The following is a 16,167-nucleotide window of genomic DNA, read 5'->3' as shown; positions in this document are numbered from 1 at the left end:
ATTTCTGAAGCTTATCTCCCTTTGACAGTGAAATCTGTGCGCTGATTGTCAATTTTAATTTTATCAGTTTTTCTCATATCAGCATGATTTAGAGATGTCGGAGAAATAGTATGTTTGTAGTTGGACTAGAAGAATTAGATAATGTTTGAAAGAATATGTATATACATGTACATGTATTCAGTTCAAATCATTTTCCTTGTTGTTATGAGTTTATAAATGACCATGATGTGTGACAATCTCTTATTGTTTAGAATGTAGTTTTCAAAGATATCCCGAGATGCTCTGTTTTTTAATTGATGGAAGGTTTACTCTCAATATACATATATTTGTGAAGGGGAAATATTCTAGAATGATATCATGCTATTATTGCAAGGGAGGACAACTCTGCTTTGCTTAGAATTCTTGCAGCTCTATCAAGAAAAAGAACGTTCTTGTTTTGATTTTATTATCAGCTATTTTGATTAATTGTTTGTTTTAATTATATTTTTTTCTGATTATATACCCAGTAGGTTCTTTAAAAAGCATGATAAATGTCTGTGATGGTCCATTGTGTATATTACTATATAATGTTTGTGTACATATGTGTATAGATGTCTATTTATAAAATATATACTGCAAACACCACAGTTTGATTTGATTTTTATTCCCTGCCATGTCCGGTATATGACCAGGGCATGAAGTGTTTACAATGTGTCTTTCATCCCTCATCCTAGCTCTGTCTCTCCATCCAATCTCTCCATTCAATCTCTCCATCCATCACACTTTATGTGTGGATTTTCAAAGAAACTTCAAGATTTTCACCACTCTACAAATAAACGAGGAATGCAGTAGATTGTAAATTTTAATATACTCCCATCGTAAATTGGCCGGGGCATATTGTGTTGCCCTTTTTCATCCTTCCATCCTTTCGTATATGGCTCAGATCCGATAATTTTTGACCGAGTTATGCCCCTTAAACTTTAAAAAAATCTTCTGACTGCAAACTAACGTAAAATTAAAAAAAATTATCTGCCCGTGGAGACATTTGTTGCGTCACAACATATTAAGCCTGACTTTGAACCTCCCAATAACCTTGATTTCTTTATTGCTTATTGTGGGTTTACCCCAGTTTCTTAAACACTTTTGTAAGTTTTTTTTTCATCATATCAACGAATTTCATTACATGTACATATCAAACAAAGCTTCTTATTTTTTAACACTCCTTGTGCATAGAGCTACCATTATAACAAGACCTTGAACTTTCGGTTGGACGTAGCTATCTATTTCTTACAACAAAACAAGTTAAAAATTACGCAATTTCAAGCGAATATGCAGCCAGACAAATCTTGTTGATTTCAAAGAGCAATGGCTGAGTGGCCAGCGATGAAATAGACATGCCTACGTCACATTGCTGTTTGACACAACTACCCAAAGTCCAAGCTCTTGTTAAAATGGTTCAAAATGGTCGGCAAGCTTATGTATTATATTTGGTTATTCATGTTCGTTATAACACCATCAATTTATAGCCCTGATCCAATTTGAATATATAAAATTTAAGTTTGATGAAAGCACTTTTAAAGGGTCTTTAAAACTTAAAGTTTAAACTTTCAATATTTCAATACCGGTAGTAGTTTTCCCGACCGTTTAAAAGTTGCACCAAGTGTGTCAACAAAACAGACTTTACTAAGAAGAATATATGAATATTTACAAGGATCACTTATAGTCCAGCTGATTGGTGCAAAATTTTAGCAAGATTGCTCACTTGATGAAGAAAGCATGAAACTTTCTACACAAGTTTTGTTATGTATAAGCTTCAATTTCAGCTATGGACCCACTTTTCAAAATCCAATATGGCCGCCATTTTCAAGATGGCGGAAAACTGATAAAATTTTTCAATTTTCCTTTATTTGAAAGTTTGTTTTGACAAAGGAGCAGCATTTTAAAAATAACTAATGATGTTTAATCATTAAGGAAGGTTTACCATTTCATGTAATTGCAGATTAAATAAAGTTAAGTAAAACGTGATGCTTTTTATGATATTTTTGCCAAAATTTTGCCCAAAATAGTAACCCTTTTTTTGATTAAATAACTATTTTATTAAAAATGAAAATTACCCGGTCTTTTTCTTTTAGATAAAAGAGACACAAATGCTAAAGATATTTCAAGAAAGTTTTAATGTTGAGAATGTTCAAAAATTAGTCTCTGTCACATTCTCCGCCACATTTACAAAGAGCAGTGCAGGTCAAATTAGCTTTAATACATCGGCATCTCCCTCTACATCCAATCTGAGGCTTGCATCCACATTTAATTAGCTCATTGCATGATGCTGATGCTTCAGGTAGTACTGTCCAAAATGGAATCCACATATATTTGTTTCATTCCTTTTCCAGCCCCATGTTCCTGGATCTACTGTTGTAGAGGTAGGTTCAAGACATCTGTCCCAGACCTGACTAGCCATATAACAGGCTCGCTTTGTGTGTTGAAGCAGTGCTGCTTCTGTAGGAGGAATATTATCAATTGCCCTTCCTTTTCTAGCAAATAGGTCCATTCTTGCGCCATTGACTGTTACACACTCACTTGCTTTATCGTACATGAGCACAACAAAACGTTGTATTTCTTCCATGTGATCCACAACGGCTGTTGGCGACAGACTCTTATCGCTTAAACTGTCAAAGGTTTCCATTACTGGTCTATAGCTTGTCCATGTATCCCATGCTCTTTTTTTACCCTTGTTTCCAAATGATGATACCTGATCACAGCCCGTGAATGCATGGAAAAATAAAAGGCCATGTGACTTCTGGGGTCCAAGAGCATTGGCAATATTGTGGACTGACAGGTACCTAAAATTTTTTCCAACTCCGAAGGCAATCCACAATTCTTTTATCTGTTCAATTTTCTTAAAACAAGATATGGCTATAACCACAACATCGGTATCAACCGTTCGAATCATGACACACTCGTGCCCTTCTGCAACTGCATCCTTAACATGAAGCATCATTCGTGTATCTGCCTCTTCATGTGTGCAAGGTTCTATTTGACTGGTGTCCTTTGTCTTTAAGCACATGACAGAGCTGCCTATAGTAGTAACGAGCTCTTTCTCAGCATCCCAACTTTGGTCTGATACCAGTTGTTTTGATAGGTAAACAAACAATTCCTTCTTGTTCTCGTCTACTCTTAAGAAACTTTCCCAATTTCCCGGAACGTTAGAGTCTGATAAAACCCTCCTTCTTATCCCCTTGCCTCTTCTGGTTCTTTCCGATGATTTTAAGCTGTCTGTAAAATATTCATCCCAGATGATATCAATTCTCCTGACAGAGTGCAGCTGAATCTGAATATATGGTTTAAAAATATCTCTGAAGTAATCTTCAAACGTTTTACTCCCCCTTGGTTTAAGCATATTAACAAGGGCAGCCCCATCTAAAACTAAAGCATCAACTGAAGGTGCCTCATTGCTTGATTCGGTAGTTTTCTCCAATTGAACAAGAAGATCAGATTTCGATCCATGGCGTAAATCACCAAATTGTGAAAGGGATGGAGGATAAGCTTGGTTTTCATGTTTGAAAAAATCTACAAGATCGCCATTTCGAACTTGACACGAAACATATAACTGTGAAAAAAGAGAACAGTTCTGTTTCAATGATACTATTTGCTGTTTCTCCTTGGATACTGTTCTTGGTTGTTGACGGCTAAATAAAAGGAGCTTGTTTTGTTTAATTGGTTCGTAAATATATTTTGAGTTACTCTCTAAACGTTCTTTTACAAACTGGTGGAATTGCTGTTTTCCAATAATCTCTATATTTCTAACTGTTTCAGCTACCTTTTTGTCAACAATATCATGTGTATCCAATATAAGTAAATCCTCGCTTTGTTCCATAAAAGGATTTCCCATATCTTCTACAACTGAACAGAAAGCGTTTACATGCTTTGCGAATGTGTTTTGCTGACTCCTGACCTGTTCGTGGTGTCGTATATCTGGTCCTTTGCTTTGATCTTTCTTTATTTGTTCTTGAGCAGATTCGAATTCATTTATTACTCTGGCTACTTCTGGACCCGATACCATCCACCTTTGAAGCTGAGCCATATTTTCTGTAAGGCCAATTGCTCCACCATCTCCTTTCACTAACTTATTGTTCTGCTCATGTGCCTGATCTAATGCTATTGATGAAAATCTATTATGAGATTTCTTAGCAACAAATTTACCATTTTGAAACTCTTTTTCCACTTCTGGTGCATTATCATGTAGCATAACCATGTCACGTAAGTGAACAGGTAACCATCTCGCATAGTTCGGATGATCGAGCGCAAAGAACCAAGGGATAAGAAGTGAAATTGATTCTTTATACAGTTGAAAATTACCCTTTCTCAGTGATCTGATGAAAACTAATATTGCAATTTCAAACTTCAGTGTTAAAGACCAGAAGTTGAAAAGGGGACTTTCAATTTCTCTTTGTTCTCGCCATTCTTCAAATACAAGCTGATCATTTTCACCCTGTTCTGTTATATATCTATCGTAAGAACGCTTCATCAAAATGTATAAAGAACAAGCAGTCACCTCATGTGCGTGTCTTGTCCGTTTCACGTGGGATGCTTTAAGGAATGAATCAGCGGTGCCTGAACTTGCTATGTCGGCTTGACATAGTACACTGGTCCAGCCACTGTTTTCTAGCCAATCACCAATCGTTCTAAAAGCAGCAATTTCAATGTGAAGACCACCAAATAGGATGACAACATGTTTCTCTGAAAATCTTTCTGGCCAGGTCCATTGAATCAGCTTTGCTAATGCAAAGAGGGGTTGGTCACATGTGATGACAGGTGTCTGTCCTGGGTTAAGAAAGTTGACAATTTTCTTAATAATATCTAAAGCATGTCGAATCATTGCAACTGACTTTGCCTCTTCTTGGAATAAAGGTAACAATGAGCTAATGTCTATTACTGTCTCTGGATTATTTTGTAGTCTTTTTGCATGAAAAGCTGACCAAGAATATTCCCTGCATTCACTATTGTCAGCTGCAATATTTTCATGGACATGTTCAAGCCATCTGAAATATTAATATATAGATAAGCATATATATGTATATTAAATGTTAGTACTTGTTACTTAGGAAAACATATAAGAATTGTGTTTGACTGTAACAGGAAATTTCAAACTATATGATAGATGTACATAGATATGTATATTAAATGTTAGTACTTGTTACTTAGGAAAACATATAAGAATTGTGTTTGACTGTAACAGGAAATTTCAAACTATATGATAGATGTACAGTCATTTCATGCATATCTTTTACAATTTAATGCTATGCTATGGTAAGCGATTTTAATGATATGCTATGAGATTTGTATGGTATGCTATGAGATTTGTATGCTATGCTATGAGAAACTGAAATGAAGGGCTTAATGATATTGTATGCTATGCTATGCTATGGTATGCTATGAGATTTGAACAAAAACGCCTCCATACACAGAAGAGTACCACACATTTCGAAGTAAAATAATAAGAAGCCAAAGTTTGCCATAAATCTATCATGTAAACATTTATTTTTTCAAATAAAAACGTTTAAAACCGAGTTAAAATACTGTTGTATGCTATGCTATGGTATGCTATGGTATGATATGACGAATGCGATTCTATGAGACTGTATGCTATGGTATGAGATTCCAATGCTATGCTATGAGATTTCAATGCTATGATATGAGATTTCAATGCTATGCTATGCTATGGTGTATGTTGTAAAAGATATGCTTGAACTGACTGTACCTGTATTCCTCATTCAATGCATTCGGAACTGTTACATGTATATCATCAGTGACTAGTAGGGAACCTCTAATTGGAGAACTCTCTGATCTTTCCCTTGGAAGCACAACTGGTGGGACTACAGTGTAAAATTCTGGCAGTGGCTTTAGTTTTTCATGTCTAGCAAAAGATGCCTCTATTGGTGGGATCAAGCGCTCGATGCCATCCCCCTCATTTTCTGGATGTTGGAATACTGAAATTGCTGTGCCGTGTAAAGAGCCTTGTGCAGTTGTCGAACTAGGATTGTGGTCTATATTGTCAATTGCAGCAGTTGTAAAAAGATTTTTTCTAAGCTTAGCAGGACAAACTACATTTTCAATATTGAAAGATTCGCAGCTGGAATTTCCCAGTGATGCTGATAATTGCATTATTCTGTCATAAGAAATGGATAAGCCTAAATCATACAGCTTTTCAACAAGCCCTCTTTTTCTTGTTTCAGCATGTATTAGCAAGCCTAAATATGTTGGCAATGGAGGCTCTCGGTCAGTTGCATGTGATGAATAAATTGCAGAATCTTTTCTCCTGCGAACAGATGAATTAAATTGGATCAATTGTGCAATCGTTAGAGTACACTGAGCTTCGGACTGCATCTCAATACTTGGCCCACCTAAAATCATGCCTACAAATGTTTTTAAAGATTGTGGAACAGAATTCTTTTGACAATCAGTTTCAAAGAACCCTTTGAAGGAATACTTTGTTTGCATCATTTCCTTCCGAACAATTTTTGCAGCTTTTGCAAGAATTAAAGCATCGTCATCATAGTGATTTGTAATTGCCTGTCGAATAGCATTCCAAACATCTTCATTGAACATGAGTAAAACATCCCGTCCTTGTTTGTGGGCTTGTAAATCTGGTATTGCTGCTAGGATTCTGTCTTTTACATGTGTTGAGTTGGGTCTTTTATTCACGTCGAGACCAAATTGCTCTAAACGATTACTGTACATTGCCATGAGATCTGCCAGCCTAAATACAGCAGCTACACCTTTGTTCATTCGTGAATCCTCTACATATGATACAAGTTCAGCCAAAACTATTCCATGGATTTGATTTTCGCCATTCTCATCTACAATCTTTTGTGGTCTTGCTTTGTTAAAAAGATTTAAGTAGCAGTTTTTGTGATACATAGCTTCTTGAGATATCATATCCCCTGCGCTAAGTTTCGCCAACAATACAGTATCCTGCGCTTGCAATGCATATTTCCTGATATTACTGTCTATACTGAAGGTAGAAACTTTGTGAAGCTCTCCTGATGTTCCACCACAGAAAAAACAATCTTGAGTCATTGTCGATGTCGAGCAACCAGGACTTTGGCGAGTTATCTTTCTTGATGTTTCAGAAATGTCTGATTCAACTTTTCTTTTCCAATGTTCATGTCGTTTTAATTTCATGTCTGTGTATTTGTTCCTACTTGTTTTGTGCCACTTGGCTTTCATCAACTGTAACTTGGATGCAATACCATTTGCATCATTCAATTGGTCAAGTCTAATTGTCGTTGGAAACCAATTTATACTTTGACATCGAAGGAGCACTGTTTCCAGAGATCTATATCCAGCACCAACTTCAATATCAGATCTCCTTATATTTGCTGGACATTGCAGAGCTTCAGATGTGCTCTCTTGGCATAAAATACATTTTTCCCAATCAAATATTATTGTTAGATTTGACGATGAAGACTCAATGTCTGGATTTACGATTTTAATGTGTTTGGACATTTCTTATCAAATGATAACTTTACTTCATTTCCTCAATCACTTGCCAAGCAAGATCTACAATATATTATAAAGGTTATATAAACTCGATTGTTTTGGTCAAATTGACTGAAATAAGATGACAATATTTCAAAACTTACACGCATCTTAGATAAATAGCCTACCATATTTAGCTACTTCAAAAAAATTTTATAACTGTTACCGAAATGGTGTTTCATACTTTTTTAGGGGATGGAACATTTGTTATCTATTTAACATTTGTTCTTTAACTGTTTATGTTTATGTAAGTGTTTTTTATGTGATATTATTCAGAAAATTATAAATAAATTATCAAATCACAAACACTTACCTACTTTGTGTAACCATTTTGTCGTCTGCATCATGATCCAAGTATGGAAACCACTGTATGTCATTGTTACATGTAAATGCAGATTCGTCCTAATTTTCTAATTAACTGATATTTGATTCCATTTTATCATTTTTATATTCAAGTGAAATAAATTCATTTATGTAAAACATTTTAATCTCATACCAGTCATCAATGAACTCATTTGAAAACTTTTATATAAAACCTGTCAGAGATAATATGGCAACCATATTGAAAGATCAAATTATCAAATTCAATCATTAATTAAGGCTCCCAATTCATTTACAATTGATAAATTCTGTTGTATTTTAAACCATCATCAAAAGTAGTATTGTTTGAAACAAACGGAGATGTAAAAGATATTTTACATGGCGGCCATTTTGAATTTGGCGGCCATATTGAAATATTATCATTTTGAATATTAGAACTTCCAAAGCATCCACTTAATATCAACTGTGTAAAATTTCGAACTTCTAGGATCAAAAATAGAGATTTTATTGAAAAAAGTTTTTAAAATGATAAGCTATATGGCGGCCATCTTGAAAATGGCGGCCATATTGATATTTGAGAGTTGGTCCATAGCTTATATTGCTCAGTACACCTAAACATACCAACATGCCAAATTTGATGCTTTCTTCATTAAGTGAGCAATTTTTTCACCAATCAGCCGGACTATTATGAAGATATGTCCCCAAGTTAAACCGGGATGTTGATGTTCGGACTGGCGTGTGCCAGAGATAACGTAAGTAAGCTGTTAAAAGTGTTTGGGGTAATAAAAATAACTTTTGAAAAAAATGCGCACAATTTAAAAAAAAAGTTCTCTGAAAGTGGTATTATTAATCAATGCATAAAACTTGGAATTCGAGGTGAATCAAAAGAAGAGATTTGGGAAAGAAGCCAAATGTGTTATTTTGTTGTTGTTTTTTTTTTCAGATGTATCATGTGTAACCTAAAATATAGATTTTTATTGTCTTCAATATTTCCATCATTGACATGAGCACCAATTCTGCAAGTGTTCCTATAAAAGAGTTTATAACTTCGATTTTTGTGAACATATTTTTTGATACCGTAATGACCAAAAATTCAAGAAAAAGAACAAAGACAATTTAAACCACATGAAAGAGCAAATTCAGGATGCTATAATTCTCTGACCTTGACCTACCTTAATGACCTTGACTTCACTTTTTCTAATTTTGCATTAGCCTTAAGAAATTTTAACCCGAACCTCGTTTACAGAAATAGAATTAAAGATATTCAGACCCGTTGTCATGGCGTATGCTGTAGTCCATCTCAGGCTTGTGCAATTTTTAGAGGAACTACAGATATGTGGTTTTTTTTTTAATGCAATCGTACCTATGGTGGCGCAGTCATGTCATATCAATATGGACATGTTTATGTTTTGGTAAGTTTCATGTATGTACTTTCAACCCTTGCAGTAGTTCATCAATTTGATGAACCAATGAAGACTCAGTGTGTGTGTGTTTGGGGGTGGTCTTTATTATCGGTACATGTACACGGTTACACGCCCACGGAGCAATGGGGGAATTTTCCTTGAACTTCGATCGCATGCTCGAACGTGCAATTAGGCATTCCCCAATGCACAAGAAAGTGTCCTACATTGTACCCGATAAAATCCATGAATTATATCAGGTAACCGTTTGTGCATACGTAAGTTTGGTATACTGATCCATATTTCAGAGGCCGAAACAGAACGAAGGTTACTTTATCTGTGCAGGGTTTATATATATACAGTGGTCCTTTGCCAGAATGTGTGCCTTGTTTGTTGTTTTTGAACAGCTGTCAAGTACGGTGAATTATACTGCTGAACAAATGTGTCTATTGTGTAACAAAAGTTCAAGTTGTCAAGGCCGAGAGTGCAGAGAGAGAGAGAGAGAGAGAGAGAGAGAGAGAGAGAGCAAAGAGAGAGAGAGAGAGAGAGAGAGAGAGAGCGCAAAGAGAGAGAGAGAGAGCGCAAAGAGAGAGAGAGAGAGCGCAAAGAGGGAGAGAGAGATGCATTATGCAATTAAAGCAATAGTGTTCATGAGCAATTTGTTTGTTTTCAAGTATTTGTTTAGAATACGACCTTGAGTATGAAAATTTACAATCGAGGGATGAAGTTGCATTGAGTGCTCAATGTAACGTTCTGTTAGGCTTGAAGATATCTTTGTGTCCTCGGAAAGTGGCATAATATATATATATATATATATATATATATATATATATATATATATATATATATATATATATATATATATATATATATATATATATATATATTATATTGTGAGGTAGCATTGACCTAAATTAAGGAAATATTGCATCTTTTGTTGAAGGTCCAAATCAAGCTTTTTAAAAACTTGCACTGGTTCTTTCTGCTGGACCCTGGTAACCGCGATATACTCTGGTCCAGCATAGGAATAAGATCCATTATTGAAACTTTAACCCTACGGAAAATCGTGAAATATAATAAAACTGGAAATTCCTTAGTAAGAATTCATAGAAAAAACCCGTAAATATGTACATGTACAGTGAATTGATAACACAACGTCACAAACTTTAACCATCTGTCGTCGGTATACCCTGCATGGTAGGACTAGCTTCTACATCACGTTCCCTGGGTCACATATGCCCCTAATCTCTCTGGTCTGACTCGGACTCTCGTAATCTATCGGATTAACCTGTCCTGACCAGGTCATTGCGAGGTCAATCTGGTTTAATTCAAATATTGAAATAATGACCAGATTATCTATATAAAGTTTCAGCACACTTCTCATGTGAATTCGGTTAATAATGCGTTGATCCCTTGTCGATTCTTTCAAAAACTACGTTTGCATGTATTTTTTATTATATAATCATTCGTTTACGTAACTATTACTACAAGATTGTGTGTGTGTGTGTGGAGAGAGAGAGAGAGAGAGAGAGAGAGAGAGAGAGAGAGAGAGAGACAGACAGACAGACAGACAGACAGACAGAGAAAGAGAGAGAGTTTTCTTACAAACTAGATTTGTTTAAAAAAGGGCCAGCATAAATTATTAGAATCAAACGTAGATATTTCGTGTTGGTTGTGGGCAGGTTGCTTAGGATTATCAATTTACCTTTCATTGTTTCATCAATGGATATGGAAACGTGTTTTTGTAAACATGCTTATTTATAAAAATAATGATACTATCTTTGGGAGAAATAATGAGAGAGAATTCATGATGTATTTTATACAAACGTGAAGTTTAAAAAAAACCACACTGCTGTTTAGTTTTGACAAACAATAGACAATAATTTATTCGGAACTTAAAAAATTAATTATGGAAAGCTCGTCCATGTAGACGTTCAGAACACAGCTTCATTGTACATTGTATGACGTATTAGAGGCAAGGTCTGTTGTTTGTTACATCAGCTTTGTACAAAATATAATAGTGATGGTTGTTTTCAAACAATATGATTTGTACTTTGTCTGTGACTCATGTTTTGAATGATACATACATGTATACTTGATTAAAAGATACGGCACTTTCGTAAAACAACTCATGTATTTCGAACTTTTTTGGAATGAAAGCGATTGATAATGACTCTCTCTCTGTCTCTCTGTCTCTCTCTCTCTCTCTCTCTCTCTCTCTCTCTCTCAGATACCCACAGATAAATACTTTAATACACATATAACCATTTGAGCACATCCAAAGATTAAGGCCTGCATTGCAAGAGCATGCCTACCATTTTAAAAATAAATGACTGATTTGATAAATATTTTAAACTAATATAAGGTGAAATGACATATATTGTAAGTATCCGATTTCTATAAAAAGGAAGATCAATTGATTAGAAAAAAAAGAAATGTACATTTCTCTCGTGCTAAACTTGCAATGGTGCCTTTTTGTATTTTCTTGCACTAAAGGTTTGAAAGAACCACATAAACATAAATTTATTCTATCTGTTGATGAAATCTACGTGCATCTTCTTGAGTGTTAATTGATGTTTCTACAGTTCATATTGTATAGTTATTAAACGTTTAACGACTCCATTTCATGAAGGAAAGATTTGAGACTCTTTTATTAATCAACCATTTGCTATCCCTTCATCATGCCCGTACTAATGATTTTCATTAATTTTATTGTAGTTTGTACATGCTGTACAAATTTTTTTTTTTTTAACGATAATTTCAGTTATGAGAATAAAGCTCATCGTCATTGTCATCGTAGTATATAGCATTCACTCATTGCAGCCGAAATACATTTGCTAGTGAAATTTTAATTACCGGTATCTTTATGCATGTATTAATTAGCACGCACAGACCATTCCAACTTCATGCTTTACTGATATTGTTTTGCATGCCCTCTTCATGCTTTCTGAAATTATTGCACTCACACACAAAGTGCTAAGCCCGTTTTTGACTGTTCTTCGTACCCATCACAGGGGATAATGGGCTAAACAGGGGAACCATGGGCTAATGAGCTTTGCCCTTTTTATGGGCACTAAGCCTGTGCACACACACACAACACAAACGAGGAAATAAAATATTTTAAAGGCAATCTCGTTCCACCTTGAACTTCGATCTAATATTACACAAAGTTTTTTTTTAACACACTTCAAAAGATCACACTGCGTTACACAAGTCATTGACCGAGAGCCCGGCGAGACGGTTCAAGGGGAGGTCATATATATTCAGTAGATATACAGCCCTCTATATTAGAACGGCCATGGAAGTTAGGCATAATTTAATGAATGGTTTTATTTTTGCAAGCTGTTAACGTAAACGCTGCAGGGATCATTCAACAGCTATTTAAACAAAGTACTGAAAAGATCGAGGCAACGTAAACTATGTTTACATAGTCTGCATTTTTTTTATGTATTTATGTAGAGATTGTTCGTAAATATATTCTCCTCCTACCGGACGGTCGCTTCCAACAAATAATAAAATTTAAAAGTTATTTTATAATATAGAGAGATATTAAGATGTACATTATCAATAGTATTGAGTCTTGTCTGTCGTCTGGTTGACTTCTTCCTTTTGAAAAAAAATAGAGACGTTGAATCATTGGATATTTTTAAACCACTTCTTTAAAAAAGTACGATGGTTTCCCACCTATGTACTACTACATAGGACATTAGTGTATAGAAATATACTAAACATGAATTACAGTTGTAGTTTGCATGCAGATTTATATGATGAATGTTAAGATTAAGGCACTAAACTGTGACCATATTCTCAATGACGCGGTGCATTAAGTCTATCTGTGACCCTGACCCGGTTAAATCTCTGAGTCAGTTGTTACCATGGTGACGGTGGGCTGTCTTTGTTGCCAGGTGTACCGTCACGCGTGATTAATAAAGATTACGGTCAAACGCGGACATGCGGTCGATGCTCGACATAGTGAGCTCCTACATCCTTACTCAGTCCTTTTTATAGATTTGTACATGTACATGTGCATAAATAGGAAGGATGCTGATAATTTTAAGAAGGGTGAGGATTGACAAGTCTGCCCTATATGTATGTCAACATATATATATATATATATATATATATATATATATATATATATATATATATATATATATATATATATATATATATATATATATATATATATATATATATATACACACACACTTATACATGCACATAAGAGGGAAAGATATATCTAATCTTGAGAAGGGTGATGTTTTAGACGTCTTTTGTACATGTGATGTATGCGTCATAATCAAAATATACTCTTTGGGTTTTTATTACAGAACAGAACATACATGATTCTATAAATGTAATGATATCGGGTAAACAAGGCTGCGCTAGGTTGGAGTTTGTGGACGTGTGTTGGGGATGAGTGACAGGAGAAGGTTATTTCTACACCTTCTTGAAAAACCACGGACGGTGGGGGTGTCGGAATTGTTTTCCCTCCATTAGGACCCGATCATTTGGGTGATCGTCCTCACAAGTCACGTGACTATATATGCTCGCAGTCCTCAAGATTTAGACCAAAAAAAATGGGAGTGTAAATTTGGTTCAGAGTGAAAACGACATGATGTTTAGAAATATTAAAAAGCATATACGCGAAAGATGAAAACACACAATGTCAGAACTCCCTGGAAATAAAAAAAAGATTTCATTTCACTCATATGTCGACTTACAGGAAAAAAACACTTTCACCTCTCGTGGTGTCATTATATTGAATAAAATACGCATGTAGCGGAGCACAGAATTGTATTATTCTGAAATAACTTTTAAAACTTAAATTTTACTGAAAAAAAAACACACCTGGAAATGGCAGAAAACAATAATAAAAACGATTACTAGTATTTAGAACCTACCATTCCAATAAATTTATTATAATACAATATATATTTATGCATATTTTATGAAATACAAAATACAGCGTATAAATGTATATGATTATGGTTTATAACAGTGTCCCTGGGTACAGGCGTTGATTTTACCTAAGAATTATCTTGTGGAAAAGGCACGCAATGCATGTATTTGAAATAATGGCAATATTTACAGAGGATTGTTTTCATTAACGATATTATGAAAAATTTGAATTGATAATAAGCACTGTACATACATGAAATAAGCACATTTTATGCAAGTGATATAATTGTAAACATAGATTTCTTATTACCAATGCATAAAATGTATGAAAATTCGACGGGAAACAATGCGTATATGTTTTTAAAAGATTATGGAGTAGAAAAAAGATTTACAATTTATCATATACAAGGTCTTTTCTGTTCTGTGAAAATATGCATGTAAATGTGCAATTAATTCATTTGACCACACACCCTCCATCCATCCACCCCCCCCCCCCCGCAAAAATAAATAAATAATCAAATAAAAACAACAAAGTAAAAAAAAAATAAACTATGAAAAAACCCACAAAATACACTACATACTCACGGGCCAATGAACATTGTCGTAATATTCTAATTAACAGATAATGAACTTCCTTCTATAATATTGGTTTTTTTTATATTAATTATTGTGAAACAACATGATTTCCATTCATGAAATTGAAACGATATAAAAATCCTTGACGTGTGTTCCACGTGGGATCGTCAAACCACGCCGCTTTGTTTACGCCTGATAGATATAAATATCGCGCAAACACCTTATGATTAAACCGACCAATCAAATCGAGCTTAGGTGGCCTGACCTTGGTTACTAATACATAAAGTAATGCAACCGGCAAAAGTGCTTGTGTCTGTAAGCTGGTACTGGCAGATAATGTGACTCGTGCAGTTGTTACAAGATAAAGAGCTTGTTTTTTCTGTGCTCGAGGAATAGTGCATTGGTTATTCGGCATTTTGTGGAATTTCTTCGTCCAGACTGCCTGATTATCTGTTCACGCCCTGCGGACGTTTTGAGGAAATAACAGTGATCAGGTTACATAGTGAGTACAGAATTTAAGATGTCGGAGAGTCGGATATCGAACGGCTCTGGCGAACAGAAGCCGAGCCAATCGCTGCTGACGGTTCTCAATAAATTTGTCCAGGCGGTGAATGTTATGGACGATACGGTGATGATCCCGAGTCGCCTAAAGGATATGGAAATGGGATCCAAAAATTCGGAAATCCGAGAGGAAAACAACAACATGGCGCTGATGCCCATTATGAATCCAGGAACCGATTTATATAGTTTCTACAAACTGTTGAATTCGATCAAAAAGGAGATCATTAGCGGAAGTCCCGGGGCCGTGGAAGAGAAAGCTGTGACGTCATCGGACTCGGAGGACGATAACTCGAATGACTCTTCCAACCAGACGGCCGAACTGTTTCGTCATCATTTGCAGGGACTTTATAACGTCATGGACCAATTGACCAATACAGCAAAGGCGCTGACGGACAAATACGAGACTGAGTTCGTTGGGGAGGGGTCGACACGGTCCATTTCTTCGTTCGCTATCTGACACCCCCACGCTGAAATAACTTGTGGGTGTTGTGTTAAATAGTGCCTGACTAAGAATGAAAGAGAGAGAGAGAGAGAGGGTGTGAACGCGATATTTCAAAACGAGTTTTTTTTGTTCAATTAACTTATGTTTCTGTTGTGTTTTGAACGGAGTCCAGACCACACCATTTCGTTCCAAGTGCAATGAAGTTTGATGTCAATAATAATCGATGCACAGTATGCCTATTTTTGATGTGGCAAAGTCAGTCCTTTACGAGCATGCGTGTTTTTTTTCTCTTTATTTAATATTTATTTGTTCTAAATTTATTTTGCAAATTATTGTCGATTTGCGAATAAAAAATGTGTTCATTGCGTAATAATGTTTTAAAAACATTATTATTGATATATAATTATGAATATTATTTTTTTTTATAGTAAATGCCTAAAATCTTTA

The 16,167-nt window shown here is 35.1% G+C and overlaps 1 protein-coding gene across 1 annotated transcript; it reads left to right on the top strand.

Annotated features, from left to right (window-relative positions):
* The first annotated feature begins 14,999 nt into the window (after positions 1-14,999).
* LOC105328088 (mid1-interacting protein 1A) lies at positions 15,000-16,167 on the top strand. Its single transcript, XM_011428841.4, has one exon. It carries the CDS (start codon positions 15,238-15,240, stop codon positions 15,733-15,735), a length of 498 nt encoding a protein of 165 aa, XP_011427143.3. The 5' UTR covers positions 15,000-15,237; the 3' UTR covers positions 15,736-16,167.

This window comes from Magallana gigas, chromosome 8, assembly GCF_963853765.1.
Source record: "Magallana gigas chromosome 8, xbMagGiga1.1, whole genome shotgun sequence".
In the NCBI taxonomy this organism is placed as follows: domain Eukaryota; kingdom Metazoa; phylum Mollusca; class Bivalvia; order Ostreida; family Ostreidae; genus Magallana; species Magallana gigas.
This window is presented reverse-complemented; position numbering and strand designations above follow the sequence as displayed.

Coding starts and splice junctions, on each gene's coding strand:
- LOC105328088 (XM_011428841.4), top strand. CDS start 15,238: ATGTCGGAGAGTCGGATATCGAACGGCTCTGGCGAACAGAAGCCGAGC.